The following is a 13,027-nucleotide window of genomic DNA, read 5'->3' on the forward strand; positions in this document are numbered from 1 at the left end:
TCTAAACATTGAACTACAGACATTGAGGAAACGGGTGATAATGAATGAGATGGAAATAGAACAAATGGGTGTAGCATTGACTGGGCAATAAGGATCTGCTACTGACTATGAGTGCTGTACATGGAAGTGTCTGATTATTATGTCTTAATTAATAAACACCATAGCGAGGTAGCAGATCTACAGGAAGAAGCCAGGTCAATTGCTAAAGATGGGTGAAACCCTTTTAAAGGTCTGGGAAGCTTTGGAAATTGGTTTGGATCAGTATTATCCTAGTTCAGACAGGCTGGAATGTTGATTTTAATGTGTTTGCTATTTCTTCTCCTTATATACTTTGCTTGTAAAGTTAGGCCTATGTATCTGCAAAAGAATGACACAGGGGGATGAGGCATATTATTATGATGAAGGTTCACCAGAACTTTTATTGGATGAGGTCAACAGAAACAAGGTTTATCAGATCCCATGAATAAGGAGATCACATTGTAATCTAAGAGGGGATTAAAGGGATATGCAGCTATATCTTGTCCTTTAAGAGTTAATAGAATATATCTTTTAAATGTTGAAATCAGTTTTTGGTAAATGTTTTAATTGCAGAATGTTTTAGTTAGATGAATAATATGCTTATAATCCCAAGCGCTACTTCGTATCAACTATTTTCCCATTGCACGTTTATCGGTAGTTTGTTAGAAGACACTCAAGGTTATATATTTCACATAAGGAATATCTGTGATGAAGTCATATGTCCTTATATGTATTTCCTGCTGAAAATGAGTTATTTAGGATGTAGGCGCCGGTTTATCAGGAAGTGGAGGAGAGTGATGTGAACGGTGGAGGAGAGCGGGGTCACAGGGAGAAGATGGCCAGTAGAGTAATATATCCCCTTCACCAGCTTGGAAATCTACAGCTACGCGTGTTCCGAACAAACTTCTTCATGACCCTGGTCAGACCTGGCAAAGAGCAGCCCTCAGACACCGTGCAATTCCGTATTCCTATTGAAATGACAAAGTTTGATGTCCAAAACTATCTGCAGAGTATATACAATGTACCAGTGTCATGTGTGCGTACTTGCATCCAGTTTGGCAGCAACCGAAAAAGAAATCATCTGAATCAACGAGTGAAGCGGCCAGATTACAAGGTGGCCTATGTTCAGCTGAGCCAAGGACAGACCTTCCAGTTCCCAGATCTTTTTCTAGAGAAGAAAGACACTGATGAGTCAGGTTCATTTGACGAAATCCAATTAGAATTCATGGAGAATGAGAAACAGCGCCAGCGTAAGGATCCACGCAGAGGAGGACTTAATGACTGGTTTGGGTTGTAATACATTCCTTTTGTAGCCACTTCAGTATTGGATTCTCTCTCTTCTGCACAGAATGGGATTTCTAGGTCTGAAGGTCAAAGTATCACGCTCTTTATTTCCTTTGGAGAACCTACAAGGAAGATCCTCAATCAGCTTCTTTCAAAGACTGTAATATTTATTTTTTCAAAGAATTTTTAGAGCTGAAAATGAGCTTTGAAGTGAATTCTCCTATAAATAAACCATGTTTTTTTTTTCTTTGTAAAAAAGAAAATGAGTTATTTTGTTCTATACTGTATAAATACTCATGCTTGACCTTTAATAAACTGAACATGTTTTGACTCTCAGTTTGTTTCTGTCAAAGTGTATTCCCTGAGCTCTGACGAGGTATACCCTGGTGGTCCGAACCTTAATAGAGAGCCCCAACAGGATCAGAGCACATCACTTCTGGGTCCATTCTTCATGGGAAGGTGAGGAAAATAGATATGCTATATGGCCATATATGTGTACTCACCTAAACATCACACCTATATGGGCTGTTTTAGCATCCCAAAATTTCAAAATGATGGTCATTAATATGGAGTTCCCCCCACCTTTGTGCCTATAATTGCCTCCACTTTTCTGGGAACTCTGTTCACAAGATTTGGAATGTATCTGTGGGAATTTCTGCCCATTCAACCAAAAGAACCTTAGTGAGGTTAGGTACTGATGTTGGATGGGAAGACTTCACTCACAATCAGGCTGAGGTCAGGACTGTGTTCATGACATTTGAGTTTCTCCACACCAAACTTAATAATCTGTGTCTTTATGGAGCTGTATTTGTGTTCAGGGGCACAGTCATGCTGGAACAGAAAATGTTAAAGGAAAACAACTGCCTACATATACTGTAGAGAAGTCAAACTCAATTTCATTGTGGATCGCATCAGAAGTATGATTGCCCTCAAAGGGTCAGTTGTGTCTGGGATACACCATGTACAGAATGCAGAGTCCAGGAGTGCATTATGCAGTGTGCAACCCCACCCCCCTCAAAGCTTCCTCACATCTCTCTCTCCTATCTGGTCCGACTCTAGTACCTCCATGTGTAGGTGGTTCTACATCACCATGCAAAGAGATTGTTCTCTCTCTAAAATTCTGGAGATCTGTCCCTGCTGTGCCCTGTCTTGAGAGCGTGCAGAGATCTGTTAGTTCCAGGAGCCGCTGAGAGCCAATTTGTACCTTGTAAACATAGAAGGCTTCTGTATTTACAAATTACAGTGGGGAGTGGGAGAGGAGGGTGAGATCCAGAGGTGGTGGAATGGAGTTCAGTTCCTGCTGCAAAACTGGCTGCGAAGGCCACATGACAAGGCTTGGCGGGTCGGATTCTGCATTGAATTTATACTGCCTGGTGATCTTGAAGCTTTCTTTCTTATCACACTCCAATCAGTGTGTGAGAGCAAAGTGGGAGCAAGCTGCTAAGTGCAGGTGTTGGTTACATGGTGTGATATTTTTATTGGTCACAGCAAGTTGTGTGATCGGCATCGTCCAATGAACAGCGCAGTCACACTACTTTGCTTGTGCATGCTAGGGGGTCATGTAAGAGCAAGAAAACAATTAAGCTCCAAAATAGCATCCCATCCTATAACATCCGCCTTCCATTCACTTATGTACAATAGGCAGACAGAAGGCAGTTGATATACACAAAAATCATAATGATGATGATTTAACAATATTACTGAATGTGTTTAATCTGGTCTACAGCATTATACATTGAATCAATGAATTACATTTACAGCATTCGTTTCCCCAACATTGTTCCTCTTGTGTTCAGCTCAGGTTTTAAAAGTAAAATGTAGAGTTTTGGAGAAAACATACACAATAATATTCCAGCACTGGAGGTCAATATGGCGAATATCTCCACAGCCACCATGTATTTCCCTCTGGTGCTCAGATAGGCCGGGATCATGGCAATCCAGACACTGCAGAACACCAGCATGCTGAAGGTGATGTACTTGGCCTCATTAAAACTGTCCGGTAATGTCCTCACCATGAAAGCCAGATCAAAACTCACAGCTGCCAGAAACCCCATATAACCCAACATAGAGTAGAACCCGATAACTGACCCTTCATTACACTGAATGATGATCTTCCCAGGATAGGAGTCCATGTCATACTCCTGAAATGATGGAGAGATGGACAACCAGAGAATACAATTCATAACCTGAATGGATGAGCAGAATAACATGACTGTATTGGGAAGTTTGACTCCCACCCATTTTCTACAAGAGCTTCCAGGTCTGGTGGCTTTGAAAGCAATGAAGACCATGATGGTTTTGGCTAGGATAGAAGAAGCTGAGATGGTGAAGGGAACTCCAAAGGAGACTTGTTGCAGCATACAGGTAATATCCACAGGACGGCCAAGGAAGAGGAATACAGACAGGAAACTCAGTATGAGGGAGAGGAGCAGAATGAAGCTGAGGTTCCGGTTATTGGCTCTGACTATGGGAGTGCTCCGAAACCAAAAGAATAGTCCAAATATAAAGAGAGATGTTGTAGCAAATATGACTGAAGATACAGAAAAAAATAAAACTAGAATATCCTCCTCGTATGATAAATACTCATTGACCTTGTCAATACAAATATTTTTAGCTTTGTTAGGCCATTCATTTTCAGGACACTTCTTGCAGATTTTACTGTCTGTAGAGTAAAAATAAGTGAAAATAACATTAGGCACGGTACACCGAGAATGTAACTATTTGATGATATTGAATATTTTTTTCAGTTATTTCCTTAACCACTTGCTGACCGCCCTATAGCACTTTTACTGCTACAGGGTGGCAGCTGTGCACCGAATCACATATATTATTATTATTATATAGGTTTTATATTGTGCAGACAGTTTATGCAGCGCTTTACAACTTGAGAGTAGACAGCACAAATACAATACACTTTAATACAGTAGGAATCAGAGGACCCTGCTCGTTAGAGCTTACAATCTAAGATATAAGTAATTCTGCATTTCCACCTGCAGGGGGTGCTAGTAGAAGCTGATATGCGGGTCCTAGGGACTTGATGTTCTCCGGAACCCGCCAATTTTTAGTAACATGGAGAACTGATATATGCCTAGGTAAACAAGGCATACCTCAGTTCTCACAGGGGGGAAGGGATGGATTCTGTGTTCCTGCAAAGCAGGGAATAAAAGTAGTCTCTGCACCTAGAGAAAGCAGTACACATAAACACTGGCTAGGCACATAGTTAACCCTTTGATCATCCTAGATTTTTTTTTTTTTCCATAATAAATTTTTATTAAGATTTTAATTAGAAAACATACAAAATATACACAGTACATGAGAACAGTTACATGAAATGTGTACAGAGGGGTGATATAGTGATCACATAGTAGCATAACGTGAAAAAAGGGAGAGTAAGAAAAAAAAAAGAGAACACAGAAAGGATAAAGAAGTGGAAATAGGGGGGAAAGAGGAAGGGGAATAAAGGGGAATAAAGGGGAAAAAAAAAAAAAAAGTAGCGGGGTAGGGAAGGATAGGAAGAAAGGAGAGCAGGGCTATACATGATCAGCAGCGATCAGCGATCAGCATTACAATGGGTGTAAAGACCAGAGTAGGACACGGAAGTGGCCTCAAGCCTCGGTATATTACTTGAGTTCACGGTGGTGGGCTCCCGGTCCCCATAATGGTTTTGTATGTAGAAGTGTGTTTGAACCGGATCCAATCTATCCATTGGGCTGAGAAGTTGTGGATTTGGTCATTAGAAATGCTAATTAGTTCCTCCATTTCCTCAATTCCATTGAGTCTAAGAAACCACTCCCTAGACGATGGAATGGAGGTCGATTTCCAGTGACAAGGTAGGCACAGCTTGGCAGCGTTCAGCATATGACGGGCGAGAATTGGCTTGCGAGCTTTGTGTGTATCTGGGGTATGGTTAAGAAGGAAATGACCAGGAGTTAGGAGAAGATCACAGGACGTGACCTCACGTATTAATCTGTGGATCATCTCCCAAAAGGGCAGAATGGTGGCACAATTCCACCAGATATGAAGCATGGTGCCGGGTTCACTCTGGCATCTCCAGCAGGTGTCAGGAACTTCTGGTTGGAATTTGTGAATTCTGTCCGGTGTTCTATACCATCGTGTTAGGATTTTATACCCATTCTCTTGGGTTGTAACATTGACAGAGGCACGATGGACAGAACGGCATATGGTTTCCCAGTCCTTCTCAGAAAGAGAAATTTGGAGGTCACTGGACCAAGCTTGTGCAAAGGGGGCCAGGGACACCGAAGGGGCATCGAGTAGGTGACCATAAAGTTCAGAAATCAGGTGACGTTGGGGTCTGGCTCGGTTACAAATAGCTTCTAGGGGGGTCGGGGGTCTTGACCATTCCCCCGAGGCGGCTGACGTGGAGAGAAAATGACGTATCTGGAAGTAGGACCAAAGTGGGAGAGTGTAAGGGGCCACGGACCGGTTAACCTCCTCCCAGGATAGGAGATTCCCATCTTTAAAGAATTGATGGGCTAATATTTCTTGATGGGGCCAGCCGTGTCGTAGAAAGTTCAGTGAGTTGCCAGGTGGAAAAGCGGGATTCATCCTCAAAGAAGTCAGGGGTCCAGCTTGCGGGTTGATCTGGAGTTTCTTCCTCCACCTATCGTGGGCCAAAAGTGGTGGGCCAATTAGAGGATGGCGTTTAAGGGACGGAGAGACCGAGGAAAGGGGCATCCAAGCTAAGAGGTGAAGCAGGATCTCCGAGAAGGTGTTCTCAAGAGTAACAACCGCTTTACAAGAGGAGTGGAGATTCCAGTCGAGAAGTCTGGTCAGGATGCAGGCCTTATGATAATTTTGTAGTTCGGGGATGCCCAAACCCCCTTTGTGCTTCGGGGCCGATAGACTGGAAAATTTGATCCTGGGAGGTTTCCCATCCCATAGAAATTGAGAACTGCTAGCCCGGAGAGTCGAGAAGAATGACGACGGAAGATGAATGGGAGCTGCCTGAAAAAGATATAGGAGCCTAGGGAGGATGGACATCTTGAGCAGAGCAGCTCTGCCAAACCATGAAATGTGTAGATTCTTCCAGGTCCGCAAATCGCGGCATATAGCTGAGAGCAAGGGCCTGTAATTCGTGTCAAAGAGGGATTCAAGGCGATGAGGTATATGAATACCTAGGTAAGGAATGGACACTGGCGCCCAAAGAAAAGGAAAGTTGGCCTTGCATCTTTCCATATCTGGAGCAGGGAGGGTGACGTTTAGGGCCATGGACTTAGAATAGTTTATTTTTAGGTTCGAAAGGGAGCGGAAAAGTGTCAGGTCTTGTAGTAGGTTGGGTATGGAGACGTGTGGTTGGGAGAGGAAAAGCAACATATCATCCGCGAAGGTGGCCACTTTGTGGGTGGTATCGCCTACTGGGATCCCGCGGACATTTGGGTTTGAGCGGAGCATATTTAAGAAGGGTTCCAGGGAGAGTACAAAGAGGATGGGGGACAGGGGACAACCCTGACGCGTACCATTGGAAAGGTGGAAGGCGTCCGACAGGTGGCCGTTGATCCGCACTCGGGCTATCTGATTGGTATACAATGCACGTATGCTCAGTATCATTCTCTCTTGCAATCCTATAGATGCCAGCATGGATAAAAGATAGTCCCAGGCCACTCTGTCGAACGCCTTCTCTGCGTCTAGGGAAAGAAAAAACCTGGGGAAGTTGCGGGAAGTAAGCCAATGGTGGATATTCAATGCCCTAGTAGTGTTGTCCCGCGCCTCCCTCCCCGGGATGAAACCAACTTGGTCTAAAGAGACCAGGGAAGGAAGGAGCGGGACAAGACGGTTCGCTAGAATTTTTGCATAGAGTTTGGCGTCCACGTTTAAAAGAGAGATGGGACGGTAACTAGAAACAAGCATATCGTCCTTTCCTTCCTTCGGGATGACTGTGATATATGCCTCTAGTAGTGATGTGGAATGGTGTTGGGATTCCGCCAAACTACCGAAAGCTCTAACAAAGTGAGGCTTAAGTATGTCTGCAAAAGCCCGATAGTAAAGGAGAGGGAGCCCGTCTGGTCCAGGCGCCTTACCCGGTTTCATCTCGCGGAGAGCCCTAGAGAGCTCCTCTGTGGTGATGGGAGATTCAAGAGCCTCGGCATCTTGAGCAGAGAGGGGAGACATACCATGGGAAGAGAAAAAATTCTCGAGTTGGGATTTCCTTGAGGCAGTCTGAGAGGGGCTGTCTGGGGTTGAGGAGAGATTGTATAGGTCCTTATAGAATTCCTCGAATTGGCGAGCGATATCCACATTAGAGGAATGGAGGGAGCCAGAGGAATCTCTGATCGTGTGGATCGAGGAAAGGCCAGTCTTGGGACGGGTGGCCCGGGCCAAGAGGCGACCACTCTTATTTCCGCGTTCATAAAACACTTTTCGGCTTAATACCAGCCTCCGATGTGCCTGAAGACCTAGTAGGTCCTTCAGGCATGTGCGGATCTCAAGGAGCTCTGGCGCAGCAGATTGAGCGAGGGATCGTTTGTATAACGTCTCAAGGGTGGTTAGTCGGGAGTAGAGATCCTGCAGTTCGCGTTGGTGTGTTTTTTTCAGGGATGCAGCTATAGCTAGAAACTCGCCTCTAATCACACACTTATGAGCCTCCCATTGAACCAGGGATCCGGTATCGGGAGTATCATTGAGTTCAAAGTATTCTTTAAGTTTAGAGGTCAAACTGGAAAGAACTACTCCATCTTTAAGAAGAGAGGGGTTCAATCTCCACGTTTTAGTCCTCGTAATGCGTTCAGGGAATCGAAGAGTCATAGTTATAGGACTATGGTCCGAAAGGACCCTCGGCTTAATGGAGGCATCAGAAAGAAATTGCAGGTCTGGCTGAGAGAGAAAAATTTAATCAATCCTCGAGAATTTCGAGTGGGGGGCGGAAAAGAAGGTATAATCCCTATCATTAGGGAAAAGTGTTCTCCAGGAGTCATGGAGATGTAAAGACCGGAGCTGAAGGCGGATTTGACGTAGTGCTCGGAATGGTAACACGGAGGCATTAGTCGAAGAGTCTAGGAGGGGATTAAGAGGAACGTTAAAATCACCTCCAAGTATTAAGAGACCCGCAGTAAAGTCCGCGAGTTCTTGGCATACTGTTCAAAAAAAAGGAACTTGTTTATTATTTGGTGCGTAGATATTGGCCACGGTTACTGGACGGGTGTTGAGGCGGCCCTTAACAAAAAGGAACCTGCCCTCAGGATCCGCTCTAACATCTAAAGGCTGTAAGTCAACTTGTTTGGAGAGCAGAATAGAGACTCCACGTGACTTGGAGCCTTCAGACGTGGCGTGAAAATGTTTATTAGAAAAGGAAAGCGGATCACCTGTTCTGAAATGAGTTTCCTGCACAAGTAGAATTCGGGCCCGTAATCTTAGGGCTTCCGCTAAAAATTGTGAGCGCTTTTCGGGAATGTTTAGACCTTGAGCATTGGATGAGAGAATCTTGATAGTGCGCTGCGTGTTGATTACTTCCGGATCAGGCATGATGGCGTCCACTCAGGAAAAGAACTGATTCAGGGATTAGGAGAAGGGAAATGGAAAAAGGGGAGAATGGGAGGGAAGGGGGAGAAGAATAAAAGGGAACGGGAAAAAGTGGAAGGGGTGAGAGATGAGGGAACAAAAATAAATAGGGGAACAAGAGGAAAAAGGGTAGAAAAAGGAAAAAAAATCAGAAAAGGGAGAAGCAGGTAGAAAGAGAAGGGAGGGGAAAGGGGGGCCAGGGAAAAAACACAAGGATGAGGAGGGCAGGTAAAAGTCCCCTAGTCGACCTCAATCAGCAATTTGAATCAAACTACCGCTAGAGGAGGTGTAGGGGGGAAAGACACAAAGTGTCACGGGTCAACAACAGTTGAAAACTGTCATTGAGGTGAGGAACTATAGTCTGGGAACGGTCCCAAATCAGGCACAGGGCAGCTCTGCACTGGGGATCAGCAGAGCAAGTATGATAAATGGTAATAGGTGTCTCATAGTAGATGGCTAAGAGGGTCACTAAACATATTGAAATAGTGTTATAATGAAAGGAGCGATAAATAATAATATTAATATCAAGATCAGTCCGGGTGAACAGTAGCATGTATTGCAATTGTAATCAAATTAAGTGTGGTACGACATAACATAGGAAAGTAGGCAGGAGTAACCAGAACGATGAGATTGTATCATAAAACGGCAAACAGTAAAGTCAATATCGTGGCATGTCTGCATATTAAACAAGCAAGTATTAAATTAACACAAGGTATAACCAGCCCAATCTAGTCCAGTCCAGTCCTCCCCTCTCCTCCCATACAGTACAGGGGAAATGGTGATCTGAAGGGGAAAGTAAGGGCAGTCCTGGGATAGCAGTCTGGGGGGGTACATCCATGGGAACCCATATATGGTTAGACAGGGGTAGAAAAGGAGGGAGGGGTGTGGGTACCTAGGGGGAGGGTGAGGTCGACACAGGAGGCTATATCAGTCGGGCAGGAGGAGCAGGAATGGTTAGGGGGGGGATGATCATGGAAAGAGAGGAGGGGATGGACGGGAGGGGGGTTGGGGGAGAGGCACGGTGGTTATGTGTAGGTACAAGAGCAGGCTGGGGAGGGACGTGAGGGAGTTAACGGCAGGGAGTCCCGGATCTACTGTCATTCCTTATCCTACATGTGTCAAGGGTGTATTACATAGCTTCACAGTTACCCTATGACACTCAAGAGTGCTCCTGTCAGGGTAAAAATCGAGCGGGGTTGATTGGTTCACCTTCCCCCCACAATACAGTCAGGTATCAGTCATCCTACCATATACTCTGAACAAGATCAAATACGAAATCGGCAGTTAGGTGAGACAATAAACAACTGAAAGATGAGTGCAGAGAAAAAACCTTTCGTTGCAAGTAGTGGATGACGTACGATATCCGGGGGACATGGTTGAAAATCACCGTAGGTTGCGGGATAGGATTGTTCAGTCCCATAGTTCCGGATCTGCAGAGGGGCTGAAACTGACGGGAAGACATGGGACATGGAAGGGGCTGGCGAAACATGGAGGGGGGAGATGTACATGAAGATCGGATCTTGGGAAACAGTCAGTTCCATCAGGTGCGAGCTGCCGGCTGGGATTAAGCTCCAAAGCAGAAGGGCCAATAGTGACTGCAGGATTTAGTCGGGTAAGTCCGCAATGGAGAGGACCGGGATAAGGGGGCAAACGGGAGTCACACAGGCAGGAGCAGGAGGGGGGGAGAGGGCAGGAGTACCTTTACCAAAACAGCAGACAGGCATCAGCGATCTTGCGGAGGAGTCAGAGGTTCAGCTTCTCCCGATGACGGGCTGGAGAGCGGAGAGGACTCGATCGGCGGTCCTCTTTGGAGCGCATAGGGGTCGCATCGTGTTGAGAATGGCGACGTCTGCGTTGTCGGCTCCTCTGTGCTTTAGGGGTGGCAGACGCAGTAACCGAAATCCAGGGGTCTGGGGCATAGAACTCGCCATACCAGTCTGGCAAGTCCATCACTGGAATCTCAAAGGCATCACAAAAAGCAGGTATGTCATCTGGAACTTTCAAAGAAGCGGATCTGCCTCGGAAGGTGGCAAAGAGGCAGAAAGGGAAGCGCCATCTGTAGGTGATACCTCTTGTACGAAGTGCTTCCAATAAGGGTCGCAGGGCTCTGCGGTTTTGCAGAGTAATGGGCGAGAGGTCTTGAAAGAACTTTAGCTCCGACCCCTCATGCTGTATTCGATCTCGGTTTCTTGCTTTCCGGAGAATGGCTTCCTTAAGGGGGTAGCTCACCAGGCAGCAGATAACATCACGAGGAGGGTCAGAGTCGCCCGCCCGCGGGCGAAGGGCCCGATGCGCCCTTTCAAAATCGATCGGGGTCTCGGCCGGCCTCTCAAGAAGATCATTGAAAATTGTGGTTAATGTGGTGGTCAGGTCGGGGGGTTCCACAGATTCGGGGAGGCCCCGTAGCCGGATATTATGCCGCATACCCCGGTTATCTAGATCCTCCAGGTGGCGGTTGATTTCTATGAGGTGGGATGCATACAAGTCCGAGCCCCTCTGGAGTTGTTTAATGGCGGCCGCGTGGGTGGTTGAGGCCTTCTCTGTGGCATCTAGTCTGGCAGTCACAGAGCGAAGTTCCGCCGCAAGTTCTGAGATGGCGGATCCCAGGGTTGACTTGATATCGGCTGCAACATTTTGGAGATCCGTTAGGCTCGGGAGAGGTACCGCTGCAGTCGGCAGGGCTTGGGACCCAGTGGAAGTGGAGGAGAGCGCCTTGGGAGAGCTGGGCGCGGGAGCCGGGGAGGCCGCACGCCCGCCATTCTTCTGGGTCCGGAAGATGGCAGGGATGTTTCCCGTGAGTTGGGTTTCTTGGTCAGGCATCACCCGGCTGGCTGAAGCACTGCGACCCGATCTCAGCATGATAGGAAGGCTGTAGGCACCCATAAAAGCAAGTTATAGATCCCCAGTGCACGGAGCCGAGCTAACAAGCGGCCATTCGAGTCCGGTGCCAAGCCACGCCCCCCCATCCTAGATTTTTAACCCCTTCCCTGCCAGTGTCATTAGTACAGTGACAGTGCTTATTTTTAGCACTGATCACTGTATTAGTGTCACTCTGCGAACTCTGTTAAAGTCTATGGGACACAAAGATGAAAAATCAAAAGTCTGAATTTTAAAGGCTTATATGCAAGTTATTGCCATATAAAATCAAGGGGGAAATCCTGCGCTAAATAACAAATAGAGATGACAAACTGATCGTATATAATGACATGAACAGGCTAGCAGCTAGAACACTGGACTTATAGAAATCCCACTCAAATATATATCAAAATAGTGCAGCGCTAGGAACATTGAAATAAATCATACATAAAAAGGCTAAAAACTGTAGTATGGTTAATCACTCAACCAAACCCAAGTGTACATAGAAACATGAGTCCATTATATTAAAAAAGACAATCAACTTGCAAGGATGGTAGAGAGTCCAATGCAGAGTAGAAATCCCAAGGTGCGGAGAGCAGAGTTGGAAAGACACCCAAATGTGTAAATAAGGTGGCTGCTTACCGCAACTAGTGGGCCTCCAAATTAATGGATAAGCCACTTAGGCGTGAAGTGTTAGCCCTAATGGGATGGACTTTCTCCTCCACTTCAGTGGACCAGGATCAATTCCGTGTGTTCCTATACCCCGCTCAGTCACAAGGCAGATATGACTCCAATATGTATGGCAGTATGCAAGGAATGAAGGAAATCATAGCGTAATCCCGTAATACAATTAAATAGGTTTTATTAAAGTTCTACTTACATTATGGCAGACATGTATGTGCAGACAATATACAATAGCGGCGTCCCGCTAGGATAAAACACGAGCCGGCGTCTTGGGGGCGTGACAGGCGCGATGTCCGGAACCTCCCGACCGGTTTCGTCAGAGTGACGTCGTCAGGGGCGTGGTTACCGGACATCGCGGTCACGCCTGGTAAATACCCCATATGCTCATCACTTCCGGATAATCCTCCAATTAAAGAAGAAGAAGGGCGGAAGTGACGCATCCGCTGTTTGGCCGTTGAGGGCGGAAATGATTAATATGTGAAAACGATCTAGATGTTCACAAGGGACAGGGTTGGAACACTCTGTCCTCTTTCGTTCTAACATTAATATAATAGAATATTAAATGAGCCACTATGTTAATTATACAAACAGCGGCCCAAAAACAAAAACAAGCAGTATAGAAAAAACGGCAATATAGAGAGAATAGCCACCAATTGTGCATAGCGCCATC

General features: G+C 45.9%; 2 protein-coding genes across 2 annotated transcripts in view; one reads left to right on the forward strand and one right to left on the reverse strand.

The window, feature by feature from the left end:
• Window positions 1-799: 799 nt before the first annotated feature.
• LOC309544571 (large ribosomal subunit protein uL23m-like) lies at window positions 800-1,484 on the forward strand. Its single transcript, XM_082243476.1, has one exon. The coding sequence runs from the start codon at window positions 854-856 to the stop codon at window positions 1,313-1,315; it is 462 nt and encodes a 153-aa protein (XP_082099602.1). The 5' UTR covers window positions 800-853; the 3' UTR covers window positions 1,316-1,484.
• Window positions 1,485-3,056: 1,572 nt separating this feature from the next.
• LOC309569064 (vomeronasal type-2 receptor 26-like) overlaps window positions 3,057-13,027 on the reverse strand; it is a gene marked incomplete at both ends in the record, with an annotated part of 52,492 nt that continues 42,521 nt past the window's right edge. Inside the window, one exon of the mRNA XM_082274826.1 lies at window positions 3,057-3,964. Within this exon, the coding sequence (XP_082130952.1) occupies window positions 3,057-3,964 (908 nt within the window). The remainder of the gene's footprint in view (window positions 3,965-13,027) is intronic.

This window comes from Pelophylax lessonae (assembly GCF_965119305.1).
Source record: "Pelophylax lessonae genome assembly, chromosome: 1".
Classification (NCBI taxonomy): Eukaryota; Metazoa; Chordata; class Amphibia; order Anura; family Ranidae; genus Pelophylax; species Pelophylax lessonae.